We start from the raw sequence: 18,978 nt of genomic DNA, 5'->3' as shown, positions 1-18,978 counted from the left end.
GCTCCCTGTCACTCACTCACTACCTAAAGGGGCTCCCTGGCACTCACTACCTAAAGGGGCTCCCTGTCACTCACTCACTACCTAAAGGGGCTCCCTGGCACTCACTCACTACCTAAAGGGGCTCCCTGGCACTCACTCACTACCTAAAGGGGCTTCCTGTCACTCACTATCGGGGTCCCTGTCACTCACTACCTAACTGGAGGCGCCTGTCACTCACTAGCTAACCTGGGGGTCCCTGTCACTCACCACCTAACTTGGGGGGCTACCATATTAAGGGGGCATTCTGCCTATTTATGTGAAATGCTGTCTATTTATGTGCCTCATGACTGCTGAATTTGTCTTGTTGGGAGCCTTATGATTTGTTGGGGGCCTCAAGATTGCGGAATTTGTCTTGTTGGGGGCCTCATGATTTGTTGGAGGCCTCATGATTGCTGAATTTGCCTTGTTGGGGGCCTCATGATTTGTTGGAGGCCTCATGATTGCTGAATTTGTCTTGTTGGGGGCCTCATGATTTGTTGGGGGCCTCATGATTGCTGAATTTGTCATGTTGGGGGTCTCATGATTGCTGAATTTGTCATGTTGGGGGCCTCACGATTGCTGAATTTGTCATGTCGGGGGCCTCACGATTGCTGAATTTGTCATGTCGGGGCCCACACGATTTCTGAATTTGTCTTGTCGGGGGCCTCATGATTGCTGAATTTGTCTTGTTGGGGGTCACATGATTGCTAACTGCGAGACTATGGGAAAAGCTGAATCCTTATCATATGAGACAATAGCATTAAACCTACTTTTTTAGCTTTTTAAAACAGAAAATAAAACTGGGAGGCTCTAAAAAATTGAATACATTTTTCAGGAGTAGGATGGATGAAATTGTTTATCTTCACAGTTTATTTTCAACTTGGATTTTCCATAATGTTCATGTATGAGTTAAAACGTTTGTACAGTATTTAGTTTAAATTGCTGTTGCCACTTTGCGGTAGATCAGTGACTTTTGGGTTGCAGTTTGGGCACTCGGCCTCCAAAAGGTTCGCCACCACTGTCATAATCTAATGTCCCACCATTGCTAGGTTCATGTACTCCACCCGTTACCACATCTATATTCTGGTCCATGGCCCACCCATTTTTCGGTGCGGCGCGATAAGCACGCCGCACAACGTGATCCTCATATTTTTGGCACGCTAGCTGCAGTGTGCTGAATTCTGCTGCCTACAGTATGTACAGTATACGCTGTTCTCTAGTGCCTGCACTGTGTGCTGATCTACCTCCAGTGTGTACAGTGTAAGGTGTTACTCTGTGCCTTTACTGATTGTAAACCAGCTATATTGTATGCTGATCCCTGCTACTTTCAGTATGTACAGTATTAGCTGTAAAGCCTGGTACACACATACAATTTTGATTAGCCAATTTTAGCTCTGTTCATAAAATTCATTGTCTGTTGGCCCACTTACTGCACAGGGGTGGTGAAATTGGGGGTCAGTGATTGACCAATCAAAATTGTATGTGCGTATACATCTTTGATCTATGCCTATACTGATTGTAAATTATCTAAATAAAGGACAGGGGGCTCCATCCAATATTTCGATGGGCAGGCCCTTTATCTGTAGCTTACACCGCTGCTAAGTTCATGTACATTTGTCCCCACCCATGGCCACATCCACTCACCTCATGGCCACGCCCACTTTTTGCCGCGCCGCATATACCTCCCCGCCTGGTGCCCACAGGTGCCCCCGATCTCCAAAGACCCTAGAAACGCCCCTGCCCGCAGTTGTCCTTTAACTCTTTTTTCTAAAGTCAACATAAACAGTTTGATTAGAGATGCTTTAGGATAGAGCTGTTTTGATGGCGAGCGCTGGCTTTGGACAAACAGGACCTCAGTTTTGTCAGCATTCAGCTTCAACCAGTTATCATTCATCCATGCCTGTAGCTCAGCTAAGCAATAATTTATTTTTGGAGTAGGGTCTCTTCCACCAGGTTTGAAGGACAGGTATAGCTGTGTGTCATCGGCGATGGGGAATTGAGTTTCAGAAACCAAATTTCATCTGTAGTTAAATCTTCCTACTTTCATCTGAAGAACATTGCAAAGATTAAACATCTGATTCCCCCAGAGGCTCTTCCAACCCTAATTCACGCCTTTATCACATCACGGCTGGACTACTGCAGTGCCCTTTATGCTGGCCTCCCCAAAAAGGACCTGCGTCGCCTGCAATTAGTTCAGAATGCTGCTGCCAGATTGCTAACAAACCAGCCTTGCCACTGTCACTCAGTAGAATGGAGAATACTCTTCAAGATTGGACTGCTGACATTCAAATCCCTGCACAATCTGGGCCCTGGATACATGAAGGACCTGCTGAAGCTGCACCACACCTCTCACAACCTCAGATCAGCAAGTTCTATAAACTTGGTCACTCCCAGAGTGCACCTCAAAAAATCTGGAGACAGAGCTTTCTGTCATGCTGCCCCTACTCTTTGGAACTCCCTGCCGCACCCAGTAAAAACAGCACCATCCCTGGAGCTATTCAAATCCAGACTGAAAAGCCACCTGTTTAGCCTGGCATTTCCAGATTTATAAAATTCTTCCTCTGTACCACAATGGTCTGAGCCATGCTTATGCACTTTGAGTCCTACGGGAGAAAAGCGCTTTACAAATGTTATTTGTTGTTGTTGTTGTTGATTAGAGATCCACTTTAACATATTAGCTGTCCTTATATAAAAACAAGAAGTTTTGAATCAGGATGATACCATTTATTGGCTAACTTAGAGATGGATAAACAGTGAGCTTTCGACTTATAAAAAGCCTTCGTCGGACTGGTTCCTGACCAGAACTGAAAAACACAGCTTATATACACTGACATACAGAGGAGAAACATTGTTTAGCAAACATAAATGTAATTAGATGCCTTAACTGTTACTGAGGAGGCTTTCCCAGGCATCCTATCTAAATTGATAAGATCAATAGAATCCTCAACATGACATAAAGCAGACTCTGGTGATGAAGAGACATCGTAAATTCCGAATTCAAATGGTAACTGGCCTGGTTACATGCACCATTAATTCTAAGCTTAAGAGAATTGTGGCATTTAAAGCCAGCACCTGAAAGCAAATAAAATGAATAGTGACAGTGAATTCCATCTTACACAAGTTTAAACAAGGACTCCAACTTCTTGTGCTGGTACGATGGGTTTTAAATGCCACAATTCTTTTAATTTAAAATTTTCTATCTTTTCATTCATTTTTGTGCCATATGCTGTGTAAGATGGAATTCACTGTCACTATTCATTTTATTTGCTTTCAGGTGCTGGCTTTAAATGCCACAATTCTCTTAAGCTTAGAATTAATGGTGCATGTAACCAGGCCAGTTACCATTTGAATTCGGAATTTACGATGTCTCTTCATCACCAGAGTCTGCTTTATGTCATGTTGAGGATTCTATTGATCTTATCAATTTAGATAGGATGCCTGGGAAAGCCTCCTCAGTAACAGTTAAGGCATCTAATTACATTTATGTTTGCTAAACAATGTTTCTCCTCTGTATGTCAGTGTATATAAGCTGTGTTTTTCAGTTCTGGTCAGGAACCAGTCCGACGAAGGCTTTTTATAAGTCGAAAGCTCACTGTTTATCCATCTCTAAGTTAGCCAATAAATGGTATCATCCTGATTCAAAACTTCTTGCTTTTACTCATGGCTAACACGGTACAACACTTTACTGCTTCTTATATAAAAAAATGCTAATACTTATGATAAAAATGAGTAAGGGCTGGCACACACTGCACACGATTTTTCTAAGTGTGTGATCCCGCTTGAGGGATATGATTTTATAAAAATTCCCCTATAGCATTACAATAGCAAGTGCTTTAGAAATCACAAGTGCTTAGAAAAGTGTGAGCCAGCCCTTACATCGTATTCTGTCCTGGCCTCTCACATCCCATACAGTGAAGGATACATTAGGGTTGACTTTGTATTCTGTCCTGGCCTCTCACATCCCATACAGTGAAGGATACATTAGGGTTGACTTTGTATTCTGTCCTGGCCTCTCACATCCCATACAGTGAAGGATACATTAGGGTTGGCTTTGTATTTTGTCTTGGCCTCTCACATCCCATACAGTGAAGGATACATTAGGGTTGGCTTTGTATTCTGTCCTGGCCTCTCACATCCCATACAGTGAAGGATACATTAGGGTTGGCTTTGTATTCTGTCTTGGCCTCTCACATCCCATACAGTGAAGGATACATTAGGGTTGGCTTTGTATTCTGTCCTGGCCTCTCACATCCCATACAGTGAAGGATACATTAGGGTTGGCTTTGTATTCTGTCCTGGCCTCTCACATCCCATACAGTGAAGGATACATTAGGGTTGACTTTGTATTCTGTCCTGGCCTCTCACATCCCATACAGTGAAGGATACATTAGGGTTGACTTTGTATTCTGTCCTGGCCTCTCACATCCCATACAGTGAAGGATACATTAGGGTTGGCTTTGTATTTTGTCTTGGCCTCTCACATCCCATACAGTGAAGGATACATTAGGGTTGACTTTGTATTCTGTCCTGGCCTCTCACATCCCATACAGTGAAGGATACATTAGGGATGACTTCAATGGTTTCAACATTGAGCCCAATAGTGCAGGGGTGTCGAACTCAAATACAAAGTGGGCCGAAATCGATCTCTGGGGCCAAGTCACAGGCGGCCAACCTCAATGTCTAGCTGCCACCTCTCTCCCTTATTTATTTATTAATTGTATTTATAAAGAGACAACATATTATGCAGCGCTGGATATTAGTTTAGGTTACAGACAATATTTAGGGGTGACATACAGCGTCAGCAACACGACAATACAGGATTGGAATACAAGAAAAACCAGATCATGCAGCACAGGGTAATGCTTAGTCAGTCACTGGATGGGAGCATGGAGATTAGGCAAGTTGAGTTCATTTAAATGCATATCATGGATGCACACAGTAATGAAGGTGCATGATCAGGTAGGACACAAGGAGGAGGACCCTGCCCGAAGGCTTACAATCTACAGGGAGAGGTAGGGACACGAAAGGTAGGGACCAGAGTTCAGCTGCGGGTTTAGAGCACTTGTGAGGGGTGGTAGGCCAGAGTGAAAAGGTGAGTTTTGAGGGCTTTCTTGAAGATATTGAAGGAGGGGGCTGCTCTAATGGGTGGAGGTAGGAAGTTCCATAGTGTCGGAGCAGCTCTTGAGAAGCCTTGGAGGCATGGGACTGGGTGATGCAGGGCGCGGTCAGGCGAAGTTCATTGGAGGAGCGGAGTGAGCGGCTTGGTGTGTATCTCTGAGTAAGATCAGAAATGTAGGTTGGGCAGGTTTTGTGGACAGATTTGTAAGTCAGACACAGTATCTTGAATCTGGTTTTGGACTGGATAGGAAGCCAGTGGAGGGATTCACAGAGGGGAGCCGACGTGGCGGAGCGATGGGAGGAGTGAATAATTCTGGCTGCCGCATTCATGATGGGCTGCAGCGGGGCAGTAGTCAAGGCGGGAAATTATAAGATCATGGATGAGGAGTTTGGTGGTGGCAGAGGTCAGGAAAGGGCGGATCTTGCAGATGTTACAGAGGTGGAAGTTGCAGAACTTTGTGAGGTTTTGGATGTGGGGAGTGAAGGAGAGTGCAGAGTCCAGGATGACACCCAGACAGCGGGCTTGAGAGGTAGGACGAATGGTAGTGTGGTTAGCAGTGACATGCACATCTCGGAGGTTTAGGCATGGCCGGACGAAAAAGATCATAAATTCCGTTTTGTCTAGATTTAGTTTCAGGAACCTAGCGGACATCCAGGAGGAGATGGCTGATAGGCAGGAGGAGACCTTGTCCATGGTAGTGGTGGATATGTCTGGGGTGTGGAGGTAGATCTGGGTGTCATCTGCATACAGATGATATTTAAAACCCATGGAGGAGATAACCTTGCCAATGGAGGATGTGTATAGGGAGAACAGTAGGGGGCCAAGGACCGAGCATTGGGTGACTCCCACCGAGAGGTGGTTAGGGGTGGATGAGGACTCATTGAAGGAGGGCGTGAAGGAGCGGTTAGAGAGGTAGGATGAAAGCCAGGTCAGGGCGAGGTCGTGAATGCCCATGGAATGGAGGAGTAGGGGATGATCTACTGTATCAAAAGCTGCTGAAAGGTCAAGGAGGAGGAGAATGGAGTATTTCCCTTTAGCTTTAGCTAAGGCAAGGTCATTTACCACTTTGGTGAGAGCAGTTTCGGTTGAGTGGGCAGGCCGAAATCCAGATTGCAGTGGGTCTAGCAGTGAGTTGGCATTGAGGTACTGGGTCAGGCGTTTGTCAACCAGACGCTCAAGGAGTTTTGAGGCAAAGGGGAGGAGGGAGATAGGACGGTAGTTGGAGGGTAGTGAGGGATTGAGGGAGGGTTTCGTGAGCAGGGGCAGTACTGTGGCCTGCTTGAAGTCTGAGGGGAAGGTGCCTGTGGATAGGGAGAGGTTAAACAGGTGGCTGGATGTTAATGGTTAAGGGCTCTGCCTCTGACACAGGAGACCAGGATTCGAATCTCGGCTCTGCCTGTTCAGTAAGCCAGCACCTATTCAGTAGGAGACCTTAGGCAAGTCTTCCTAACACTGCTACTGCCTATAGAGCGCGCCCTAGTGGCTGCAGCCCTGGCGCTTTGAGTCCGCCAGGAGAAAAGCGCAATATAAATGTTATTTGTCTTGTCTTGTCTAAAAGGGGTAGTGAGGACTGGAGCCAATTCCGTGAAGTGAGGCTGGAGTAAATCAGAAGGGATGGGGTCAAGGGAGGAGGTAGTTGTATGGGAAGTCTGCAGTAGGTGGTTGACTTCTTCAGTGGTAGTAGGAGTGAAGGAAGTTAGGGGAGGATAGAGTGGAGGAGGAGCTGGATAGGAGGGGGTGGGAGGTGAAGATTGAAGACTGGATGTTTCCTGACGGATGGCGACAATTTTGTTGGTGAAGTGGGTGGTAAAATCCCTTATAAAGTTCCCTGGTGTGTTATAGCCCCTCTCCATCTCCTATACAGTTCCCTGATGTTTACTGGTCCTCCCTCCCTCATCTACACAATTCCCTGATGTTTAGTGGTCATCCCTCTCCTATACAGTTTCCTGGTGTCTAGTGGTCCCCTCCAATCTCCTATACAGTTCCCTGGTTTCTAGTGCTGTTCCCCTCTCCATATGGCTTCTCTGGTGATCTGGGGCTTACCCTCCAATATAGCTTCTCTGGTGGTGTAGACTGGGCCAAACATAATGCAAAGTGGGGAAACCACCTGAGGGCCAAATCTGATGCCTCAGAGGGCCAGATTTGGCCCACGGGCCAGTGTTTGACATATGATAGTGGGAATTGTAGTCACAGTCTCACCAAGCTTCAGCTTGTAAAGGACAGTGGTCTTCTCTGCAGCATCTAGACCCAGCATCAGGATCTTTGCCTGGGTAACAGTGAAGCTCATCATGAGTACTTGAAGGTGGCTCAAAAGAATACCCGTTGCTGCAGATTTTCTTCCCCGTCTAGGGAAAACTTGCATGCATTTATCTCTGAAGCTATTCACATACCTCCCAACTTTTTGAGATTAGAAAGAGGGACGCTTAAGCCACACCCCTGATCACACCCCCATCACATCCCCTAGTCACGCATACCATAAAGATTTCATAAGAAAAATATGCTGTTTTATAATTCAAACCACACTGGTCCTCTCTATCCTGGTTCATTTTCCTTCATATATACATTTTAAAATTAGTAATATATCAATTTAAAGGTGGCCATACATGGTACAATTTTTCCTTTTTTTTTCCGATTAGATAATTTAGTTAGATTATTCCGTTAGATCGATTATAAAGATTTTTCCAGCATGTCCAATCAGATTTTGTTCAAAAAAACGGGATAATCGTTTGAATTTCTTGATCGAAAAAAAAATATTTTCAACTTTCATTCGATTTGATCATTTAGTTCGAATAAACGGGAAAATCTAATGGTTTTTATTGTATTGTGTATGGGCACCATAAAGGATGGGAATAAAGTTTAGAGTCAACCAAACACATTTTTTGTAGAGAAATATATATATTTACATAGAAAGAGGGACAAAGTCCTGAAAGAGGGACAAATGAGGAGGAAAGAGGGACTGTCCCTCCAAAAGAGGGACAGTTGGGAGCTATATAACAGTTCATGTTTTCTACAAACCCAGGTGCTATACAGTATATACACTGTACTTTCACTTTGCAAACCTGTAACTTAGCAACCAGAGACACCAAGAAGGTATTTCCTGGTTGGTCTGTCACACAGTGCTGTGTTGGAAGATTCTTGTATGGCTCATTTTACAGTGACAGTGGTGAGGGAAGCACAGGAAATGACCTCACAGTCATGGGAACAAATACTTTATTGTGATAAATGATTACTTACAATTCCAAATGCTTATGTGCTTTAACCACCTTTTCAAAAGGCATGCATTTAAATTCATGTAGGCAAAAACACAAGAGGAGATTCCCAAAACATACTGAATATAACATAAGGGTATTCTTTATGCTTTTAGTTTAGTATAGATATTTTTTGAGAGTCTCTATAGCAGAGATCTCCTTGCTTACAGAAAAGGATTAAGGCTGTATTCACAGTGGGACGTTGCAGTTTAATGAAACGTTAAAGTCGCAACGTGTCTGCGTTAAGAGGCAAGCAGTGAGTTACCACAACGCAACATTTTCAACGTGACTTTAACGTCGCACTGTGAATGGGCCATAGGATTAGCATTGCAGTGCGGTAAGCTGCGTTAAAAAGACTTTATAACGTGCGACCATAACGTCCCACTGTGAATGAGACCTTAAAGGGAAGGTTCAGGGAGTGGGAAAAAAAATAAAAATCCATATCCACTTACCTGGGGCTTCCTCCAGCCCGTGGCAGGCAGGAGGTGCCCTCGCCGCCGCTCCGGAAGCTCCCGGTGGCCGACCCGACCTGGCCAGGCCGGCTTCCAGGTTCGGGCTCTTGTGCGCTCCAACGTGCGTCTCACGCAGGTGCGCTGACGTCATCGGACGTCCTCCGGGCTGTACTGCGCAGGCTCAATAGCTCTGCGCCTGCGCAGTACAGCCAGGAGGATGTCCGATGACGTCAGCGCGCCCACGTGGAACGCAGAAGAGCCCGACCTGGCAGCCGGCCTGACCAGGTCGGGTCGGTCACCGGAGACGACCGGGAGTCTCCGGAGTGGTGGCGAGGGCACCTCCTGCCTGCCACGGGCTGGAGGAAGCCCAGGTAAGTGGATATGGATTTTTATTTTTTTTCCCACTCCCTGAAACTTCCCTTTAAGGAATATTGTAATGAAAAAATAAAGAGTGTTTAACTTACCTGGGGCTCCTACCAGCCAAACCCCCATTCCCCCTAAACTCCCCCCCCCCCTCCCGCAGATGTCTTGTGCCCGCGCCAGGACAAAACAATTCCCTGGTCCCCCGTCGCAGCTTACTTCCGCTATTTGTGACTTAAAAGTCGCAAGCCACTGCGCCTGCGCGACCCTGACTGCAGGCGTCCTCGCTCCCACTGACGTCACCAGAAGCTTCCTGCGCAGTAATGTAATAAATATCGGAAGCGAGCCGCTGCGGGGGACCGGGGGGATAGTTTTGTCCCGGTGCGGGCACAGGACGTCTGTGGGGGGCCTGGTAGATGCCCCAGGTAAGGTAGGTAGGGGCCCTAGGCAAGATAGAAGTTTTTGCCCACCGCTGATGATCACCTGGCTTTTTTGTGTAAGATTTGGTGGGGGGCTAGCATCAGCCTGGCCCATAGACTCTCTGCAAGCCATAGGCAACTGCCTAGGTTTGCCATGTAGTTGAACCGGCTCTGCCTGGCAGACGCAATAAATGACAGAGTTGCAAGAAGTGTCTCATCTCTCCAGCACTTCATCTTCCTCTCCGCAGCCACTTTGTAGTCTCTCACTCTCCAACTGGTGTCTCTAATCATGTGACCCACTGGTACTTGCTGGCAGGTCACATGAGAGATGCTGGTATAATGACATGTTGTGCTGCCCTAAGTCATTGAGCTGTGCGTCATCACATGCATGCCAGGATGAGCTTTGTTCAGAGACATGCCCAATAGGGACATTTTTCGAAAGATTGCGCTATTCTTGTTCTTTTAATGTTCATGCCCTTCTGCAACACTGTAAATATGCAGCCTCAATTCATTACACTTGAGCCACAGGATCTCTGCAACCAGGTCCCATGTGGACCTCCATTTTTGAGAGTTGGGAGGGGACCCCTGACATACTTGCACGCCAGCAACTCCACTAGTTGCCAAGTTAGGTTCGATTATCATATCTCAGGGATCAGCAGGGATGGGGGTCTGCAGTTCGGCAGATAAGTGGCTCAGGGGGTCCCCTTTCTACTCTCCAAATCTAGGGGTCTGTAGCAGGTACAATTGCAGATGTCTTTGGCCTCATATTTAATGAAGTACGGGTGCATTTTTGTAAAATGTAATGCATATGCCCACTGAGTCTACAGAACAGCACAAACTGATAAAAAAATCCCTACTGGGCATGTCTCCAGCTGTTCATCGACCATTTCAGAGACCATAAAAGTTATATTGCGAATGGAAAGGTAAAACACTTCTCTGCTCTGCTATCAACTCTGCAGGAGAGGGGTACATATGCTGGGGTTATCTGGTTACCTTATTGGAAGGGGGGGGGGGTCATCTGGCTACCTATAAAGGGGGGCATCTGGCTAATGGCTATCTAATCAAGAGGGTCTTCTGGCCCTGTATACTGGTGGGGTCACCTAGCTATCTATTCTGGTAGGGTCTTCTGGCTAACTTTATTGGGGGGTACTGGAGTGGTAAATACTTAATATCATTATCTGGGGGCATGTGACTACTTTGATTATTTTATTTGAAACCTTGTGACTACTTGTTTTAGCTGCAGGCATGTGACTACTTAATTCTTTTATCTAGAATAGATCCATGTGATTGAGCAAACCTTTAAAGTGAACCAGAGACGAAGCACCCTCATGTATTTTACCATATACAGGTCCTTCTCAAAAAATTTGCATATTGTGATAAAGTTCATTATTTTCTGTAATGTACTGATAAACATTAGACTTTCATATATTTTAGATTCATTACACACAACTGAAGTAGTTCAAGCCTTTTATTGTTTTAGGCTGCTTTCACAGTGGGACGTTACAGGCGCACGTTAGAGCAGCCTGTAACGCACCCCCACCGCACAGCAAAGAAAAATCAATGGGCTGTTCACAGTGCCCACGTTGCGTTACACAGTAACGCTTCACGTCAAGACAACGTACTGCATGCAGGACTGTTTGCACATGCTCAGTACGGGTGTTTTTTTTTATTTTAGGGGCGGAGAGGAGGCGGGGAGAGGCCGCTACGCAGCCAGGCACATGGCTACTTGGCATTCACTGCACTTGCAGTGTTTACTCTTTGGAGCTGCCGCTGATTGGCTGGCGGGGCCACGTGATGCGGAGAGCTCCGCTCACGTGGTCTCCGCAGCGCCTCCGACAAAGCACCAAGAGCTGACTGTGGGTACTTGACACTGGACTTCAGGCATTTTGGCATTTCCCTCTCCCCAGTCTTCCTCCAGACTCTGACACCTTGATTTCCGAATGACATGCAAAAGTTGCTTTCATCCGAAAAAAGTACTTTGGACCACTGAGCAACAGTCCAGTGCTGCTTCTCTGTAGCCCAGGTCAGGCGCTTCTGCCACGGTTTCTGGTTCAAAAGTGGCTTGACCTTGGGGATTGCAGCACCTGTAGCCCATTTCCTGCACACGCCTGTACACGGTGGCTCTGGATGTTTCTACTCCAGACTCAGTCCACTGCTACCGCAGGTCCCCCAAGGTCTGGAATCGGTCCTTCTCCACAATCTTCCTCAGGGTCCGGTCACCTCTTCTCGTTGTGCAGCGTTTTCTGCCACACTTTTTCCTTCCCACAGACTACCCACTGAGGTGCCTTGATACAGCACTCTGGGAACAGCCTATTCATTCCGAAATTTCTTTCTGTGTCTTACCCTCTTGCTTGAGGGTGTCAATCATGGCCTTCTGGACAGCAGTCAGGTCGGCAGTCTTACCCATGATTGCGGTTTTGAGTAATGAACCAGGCTGGGAGTTTTTAAAAGCCTCAGGAATCTTTTGCAGGTGTTTAGAGTTAATTAGTTGATTCAGATGATTAGGTTAATAGCTCGTTTAGAGAACCTTTTCATGAAATGCTAATTTTTTGAGATAGGAATTTTGGGTTTTCATGAGCTGTATGCCAAAATCATCAATATTAAAACAATAAAAGGCTTGAACTACTTCAGTTGTGTGTAATGAATCTAAAATATATGAAAGTCAAAGGTTTATCAGTACATTACAGAAAATAATGAACTTTATCACAATATGCTATTTTTTTTAGAAGAACTTGTATATCAGTGGGAACATTAGAGAAAACACCTACCCTGCTCTCTGTTTCATCCTTCACTGCTCAGCCTGCAGCCCTGATAAAATCCCTGACTGAGCATTCAGTCTGGCTTTGCTCAGGAATCATTATAGCTGAGTCTGTCTTCTCTGATGTCTTTTCAAGCCCAAGCCTGCCCCCTTCTGGCTCTGTTAGAATGACTTAGCTATAATGATTCCTGAGCAAAGCCAGACTGAATGCTCAGTGGGCGGTTTTATCTGGGCTGATTAGAAGCAGGCTGATCAGTGAAGAATGAAACAGAGAGCAGGGTAGGTGTTTTCTCTAATGTTCCCACTGATATATATGGTAAAACACATGAGAGTGCTTCACCTCTGGTTCACTTTAAGGGTTGCTACAGCCAATTAGAGATGGCTCGAACCTCCGATTTTCGGTTCGCGAACTTCCGCAAAAGGTTTGGTTCGCGCAAACTTTCGCGAACCACAATAGACTTCAATGGGGAGGCGAACTTTGAAAACTAGAAACACTTATTCTGACCTCAAAAGTGATGGAAAAGATGTTCCAAGGGGTCTAACACCTGGAGGGGGGCATGGCGGAGTGGGATAGATGCCTAAAGTCCTGAGGAAAAATCTGGATGTGAAGCAAAGCAGCGTTTTAAGGGCAGAAATCAAATTGAATGCTAAATTACAGGCCTTAAGTGCTTTAAAACATTTTGCATGTGTATACATCAATCAGGGAGTGTAATTAGAGTTCTGCTTTACACTGACACACCAAACTCACTGTGTAACGCACCGCAAACAGCTGTTTGCGTAGTGACGGCCGTGCTGGACTGGTGCGCACCATGGCGAGAGTGCAGGTCGCCGGGCTGTGGTAGCTCAATGATAGAACAACATTGACTGTTCAGCTGATCAAATTTGGTCTGTCCACAATGAAGCAACGACCTTATTATCTTCTTGTATGCTTGTATGTAGGTAGGTACCCCAGTATAGGTAGGTAGGTAGGCATAGGTAGGAGTCCCAGTATAGGTAGGTAGGCATAGGTAGGTGTCCCAGTATAGGTAGATAGGCATAGGTAGGTGCCTCAGTAGTTAGCTAGGCATAGGTAGGAGTCTCAGTATAGGTAGGTAGGCATAGGTAGGAGTCCCAGTATAGGTAAGTAGGCATAGGTAGGTGCCTCAGTAGTTAGCTAGGCATAGGTAGGTTCCCCAGTATAGGTAGGTTGGCTTAGTTAGGAGTCCCAGTATAGGTAGGTAGGCATAGGTAGGTGTCCCAGTATAGGTAGATAGGCATAGGTAGGTGCCCCAGTAGTTAGCTAGGCATAGGTAGGAGTCCCAGTATAGGTAGGTAGGCATAGGTAGATATCCCAGTGTAGGTAGATAGGCATAGGTAGGTGCCCCAGTAGGTAGGTAGGCATAGGTAGGAGTCGCAGTATAGGTAGGTAGGCATAGGTAGGTGTCCCAGTATAGGTAGATAGGCATAGGTAGGTGCCCCAGTAGTTAGCTATGCATAGGTAGGAGTCCCAGTATAGGTAGGTAGGCATAGGTAGGTGTCCCAGTGTAGGTAGATAGGCATAGGTAGGTGCCCCAGTAGGTAGGTAGGAGTCGCAGTATAGGTAGGTAGGCATAGGTAGGTGTCCCAGTATAGGTAGATAGGCATATATAGGTAGGTGTATATATAGATAGGCATATATAGGTAGGTGTCCCAGTATAGGTAGATAGGCATATATAGGCAGGAGTCGCAGTATAGGTAGGTAGGCATAGGTAGGTGTCCCAGTATAGGTAGATAGGCATAGGTAGGTGCCCCAGTAGTTAGCTAGGCATAGGTAGGAGACCATAGCTAGGCATAGGTAGGTAGGCATAGGTAGGTGCCCTAGTATAGGTAGGTAGGCATAGGTAGGTGCCCTAGTATAGGTAGGTAGACATAGGTCGGTGTCCCCGTGAAGGTAAGTAGGTGCCCCAGTAGTTAGGTAGGCATAGGTAGGAGACCCAGTATAGGTAGGTAGGCGCCCTAGTATAGGTAGGTAGGCATAGGTAGGCAGGGCAGCCATCAGGGGGGGACAACTGACACTGCAGTGAGGGGCCCAGGGCTTCCGGGGGCCCTGGGACCCCCAAGCGCTGGAAGGGCCGCCTGTGCTGGCTGTGGGCCTGTGGCTCACTAACCAGCACACTGCGTTCCAGCACTGACAAAAGAGGCAGAGGAAGAAAAGAGGGGGACAAAAGAGAATGGATAAAGAATAAGAACAGACCTATAATTTCCTATCTCATTTGTTAACCGGGGACTACCTGTATTTTGCAAGTATTTGACTCCACCCACAACATGCCATGGCCACGCCCACTTTTTGCCGCATCTTGCTGTGCATGCCGCTTTCTTCAGTGTCAGAGCCATGAAAAATTGTTTGCCGCAGCGCACTTCGTGCACGGGGGTGGGGTGGCTAGTGGGTGGGCACAGCAACCAGTGGGTGGGTCCAGGGAGGGGGGCCCCAGGCCTGATGATGTGTGAGGGGCCCCAAAATTTCTCATGGCGGCCCTGTAGGTAGGTGCCCTAGTATAGGTAGGTAGGTAGGCATAGGTAGGTGTCCCCGTATAGGTAAGTAGGTGCCCCAGTAGTTAGGTAGGCATAGGTAGGTGTCCCAGTATAGATAGTTAGGCAGAGCCTGGCTGGCACAGTAATAACAATTACCAAGGTCCAGCTGCAACAGATAGGGCTGTAAAATGCAGTGTCAGTGGGCAACACAAAAAAAAAACACATCAGGAGAACATTAACTCTCAAGAGCTGTTGTGGAGTGCTTTTTTAGCAATAACAATCAGTCAGGAGCAAACTAACAAGCCTACAAGAGCCTAACTAATCTTTTGGAGGGTCTTAGGGTTAGGGACCACCAGGGGGGTCTTAGGGTTAGACACCACCAGGGGGGGTCTTAGGATTAGACACCACCAGGGGGGGGTTTAGGATTAGACACCACCAGGGGGGTCTTAGGGTTAGGCACCACCAGGGGATCTTAGGGTTAGGCACCACCAGAGGGGGTCTTTGGGTTAGGCACCACCAGAGGGGGTCTTAGGGTTAGGCACCACCAGGGGGGTCTTAGGGTTAGGCACCACCAGGGGGGGCCTTAGGGTTAGGGACCACCAGGGGAGTCTTAGGGTTAGGGACCACGAGGTGGGGTCTTAGGGTTAGGCACCACCAGGGGGGGTCTTAGGGTTAGGCACCACCAGGGGGGGGTCTTAGGGTTAGGCACCACCAGGGGGGTCTTAGGGTTAGGCACCACCAGGTGCGGGGGGTCTTAGGTTTAGGCATCACCAGGGGGGTCTTAGGGTTAGGGACCACCAGGGGGGTCTTAGGGTTAGGGACCACCAGGGGATCTTAGGGTTAGGCACCACCAGGGGGGGGTCTTAGGGTTAGGCACCACCAGGGGGTTCTTAGGTTTAGGCACCACCAGGGCGGTCCTAGGTTTAGGCACCACCAGTGGGGTCTTAGGGTTAGGGACCACCAGGGGGGTCCTAGGGTTAGGCACCACCAGGGGGTGGTTAGGGTTAGGCACCACCAGGGGATCTTAGGGTTAGGCACCACCAGGGGGGTCTTAGGGTTAGGCATCACCAGGGGGGGTCTTAGGGTTAGGAACCACCAGGTGGGGTCTTAGGGTTAGGAACCACCAGGTGGGGTCTTAGGGTTAGGCACCACCAGGGAGGTCTTAGGGTTAGGCACCACCAGGGAGGTCTTAGGGTTAGGCACCACCAGGGAGGTCTTAGGGTTAGGCACCACCAGGGAGGTCTTAGGGTTAGGCACCACCGGGGAGGTCTTAGGGTTAGGCACCACTAGGGGGGGTCTTAGGTTTAGGCACCACCGGGGGGGGGTAGGCATCAGTAGATGGAGGGTTATGTGTGAAAGTGGGTTTAGCAACATTAAACATTACCAATATTTTACTATCGGAATCTAGCAGTAGAATATCCCTAAATTGAGTGATATTCTACTACCTGCAAACCTTTTTTGGCCTTTTTTTCCACGTGCCTTTTTTCATGTATGCTTAAAAAAAACCTGAAGTGAGAATGATATGGAGGCTGACATATTTAGTTTTAAACAATACCAATTGCCTTGCAGTCCTGTTGATCCTCTACCTTTAATACTTTTAGCCGTAGATCCTGAACAAGGATGTAGATCAGAAGCTTGACTTAACTTTGACTGCCTTTGCCATGTGCTTGTTTCAGGTCTGTAATGCAGACACTACTGATGCCAGAAAGATCAGTAGGACTGCCAGGCAACTGGTGTTGTTTAAAAGGAAATAATTATGGCCACCTCCATATCCCTCTCGCTTTAGGTTCCCTGTAACCCTTTATCTATATTCAACATAAACATTTTGGTTAGAGACTCACTTTAATTATTAGTGGTTCTTATATAAAGCATGCTAATACTAATGTCATATAAAAATGAGTTACACTGTAACAAAAAGAAATGACCAGATTTTAAAGTCAGTACTTTTTATTAACAGAAAAAAAATTATCACACTAATTGCCAAGGTGAAAAGTATGTAATAGAATTATTGTTTTGTGCAATCTACACAACATGAACCGTAGACCCACATACCCTTATTCTGCAAGGAAATTACGGAAAGCAGTTATTATGCAGTAGATACAGTCAAAGATCCACGTTTTATGTCACCCAACTGTCCCTTTACAATCAGCACCCAATCATAGTTACAGTACCGGCAGTGTTAACCCTCTTGCTGCAAGGTACATAGGAGCACATCTGTGACTTTCGTGTACAACAGATGAATGGAGAATGTTTTAGTGAATTTATTAGAAGGTCTTTTGCATCTGTCAGAAGATTCCAGGGCTACAATCAGCAAAATGATAGATCATTCTGTGTAGCAGGCATCATTTTCTGCCATGAATTATGAAGTCTTTATTCCAGAGTTGCTGAAGATCTGTCCCTCAGAATGGTCTGCTTTTCTTAAACTCTTTTACATAACGAGTGAGGACCTCCAGACCCTCCACAAGCCCGTCACCGGTGGTGGCACAGCATCCCTGGACATGCCACTGGTGTCCTCTTAGTTTCCTTAATTCCATCTCATCTGCCAGTTCAGCTGGTCTCCTGGCACCAACCAGGTCCTGCTTATTAGCCATCACGACAAAGGGAACACCTTTCATTTCATCAACTTCCAGTATGGCTTCCAATTCTGACCTGGCTTCTTTAAACCTCTCAGGATCAGCGCTGTCCACCACGAAAATAAGTCCGTCTGTGTTGTTAAAATAATGCCTCCAAAGTGCTCGGATCCTGTCTTGGCCCCCCACATCCCATACAGTGAAGGATACGTTAGGGGTAGCTTCCACGGTTTCAACATTGAATCCAATAGTGGGAATTGTAGTCACAGTCTCACCGAACTTCAGTTTGTAAAGGACAGTGGTCTTCCCTGCAGCATCTAGACCCAGCATCAGGAGCTTTGCCTGGGTGCCAGTGAAGCTCATGAGTACTTGGTGAAGGCGGCTCAAGAGGATACCCATTGCTGCAGATTTGTTTCCCCTGTTGAGGGAGGACTTGCATGCATTTATCTCTGAGGCTGTTCATGTTTTTCTACAAACGCAGCTGCTATATATACACAGCACTTTCACTTTGCAAACCTGTTATAACTTAGCAACCACCAGAGACACCAAGAAGGTATTTCCTGGTTGGTCTGTCACACTGTGCTGTGTTGGAAGATTCTTGTATGGCTCATTTTACAGTGACAAGGGTGAGGGAAGCACAGGAAATGACCTCACCGGTCATAGGAAAAAAAAACAAACTTTATTGTTATAAATCTTTATTTACAATTCCAAGTGCTATCCATCTTGAATACTGTATGATACTATGATAAGCTTCTTTCTAGTCTCGAGAACTCAGCCTCACATCTGGTACACTTTTTTCAAAAAGCGTACATTTTAATTCATGTTAGACAAAAACAAGAGGAGATTTTCATAACATCCTGTAAGGGACTTACCTGTACGAGCCTGCAATGAGGGTTCCCGCGGCGAGAGACAAGCCTCTCCGATCTCTTCCTCCCATGCGCGCGCATCCCATAGCAATGCGGGCTTCCTTCCCAATGGGGCTGCACACACCACTTCTGGTCCTGTGCGTTCTAGCACTGAAGGGGGACGGACATTCTGGAGTAGACGTCCGTCCTAAGGAAACCTAAAAGTTAGTGTCAGCTGACAGTCTTAGTCAGCTGACACATAGGTAGGAGTTATTATTTTGTGTTAGCTGATCTGTTAGTCAGCTGACACTCAGGTTAGGGCTGCAAAGTGTGTGATTGGTTGCTGTGTTGTGTGGCCGGCCACTGATTGGATGCTGCCAGTATTTAAACCCTGCTTGGACACTTGCATGTTGCCCATGATAGTTTTGGCTGTGTGCTTTTTCTGGGTGTGATTATTGTATTGGATTATTCGTGTACCGACTTTTGTCTGGAATCTGACTACTTTCTGTCTGCTGCCTGTACCGACCCTCTGCCTGGAATCTGACCACTCTCTGTCTGCTGCCTGAATCGACCTTGGATTGCCTGACCCTGATATTGCCTGCTCCTAGTGTACCTCGAAACCTCTGATATAACGTGTATGACCTCGGTTTGTTACTGGACTTTCGCTATCTCCTGTTAGGTTCTGGTGAGTTACATAGT

General features: G+C 46.7%; 2 protein-coding genes across 5 annotated transcripts in view; one reads left to right on the top strand and one right to left on the bottom strand.

The window, feature by feature from the left end:
• The window catches only part of LOC137542021 (uncharacterized), a 217,345-nt gene that overhangs the window by 139,623 nt on the left and 58,744 nt on the right, over window positions 1-18,978 (top strand). The window lies entirely within an intron of this gene.
• LOC137542110 (uncharacterized) lies at window positions 16,907-17,940 on the bottom strand. Its single transcript, XM_068263785.1, has one exon. It carries the CDS (start codon window positions 17,831-17,833, stop codon window positions 17,264-17,266), a length of 570 nt encoding a protein of 189 aa, XP_068119886.1. The 5' UTR covers window positions 17,834-17,940; the 3' UTR covers window positions 16,907-17,263.

This window comes from Hyperolius riggenbachi, chromosome 12 (assembly GCF_040937935.1).
Source record: "Hyperolius riggenbachi isolate aHypRig1 chromosome 12, aHypRig1.pri, whole genome shotgun sequence".
Classification (NCBI taxonomy): domain Eukaryota; kingdom Metazoa; phylum Chordata; class Amphibia; order Anura; family Hyperoliidae; genus Hyperolius; species Hyperolius riggenbachi.
The sequence above is the reverse complement of the archived record's forward strand: the minus strand, read 5'-3'. Positions and strand labels throughout refer to the sequence as shown.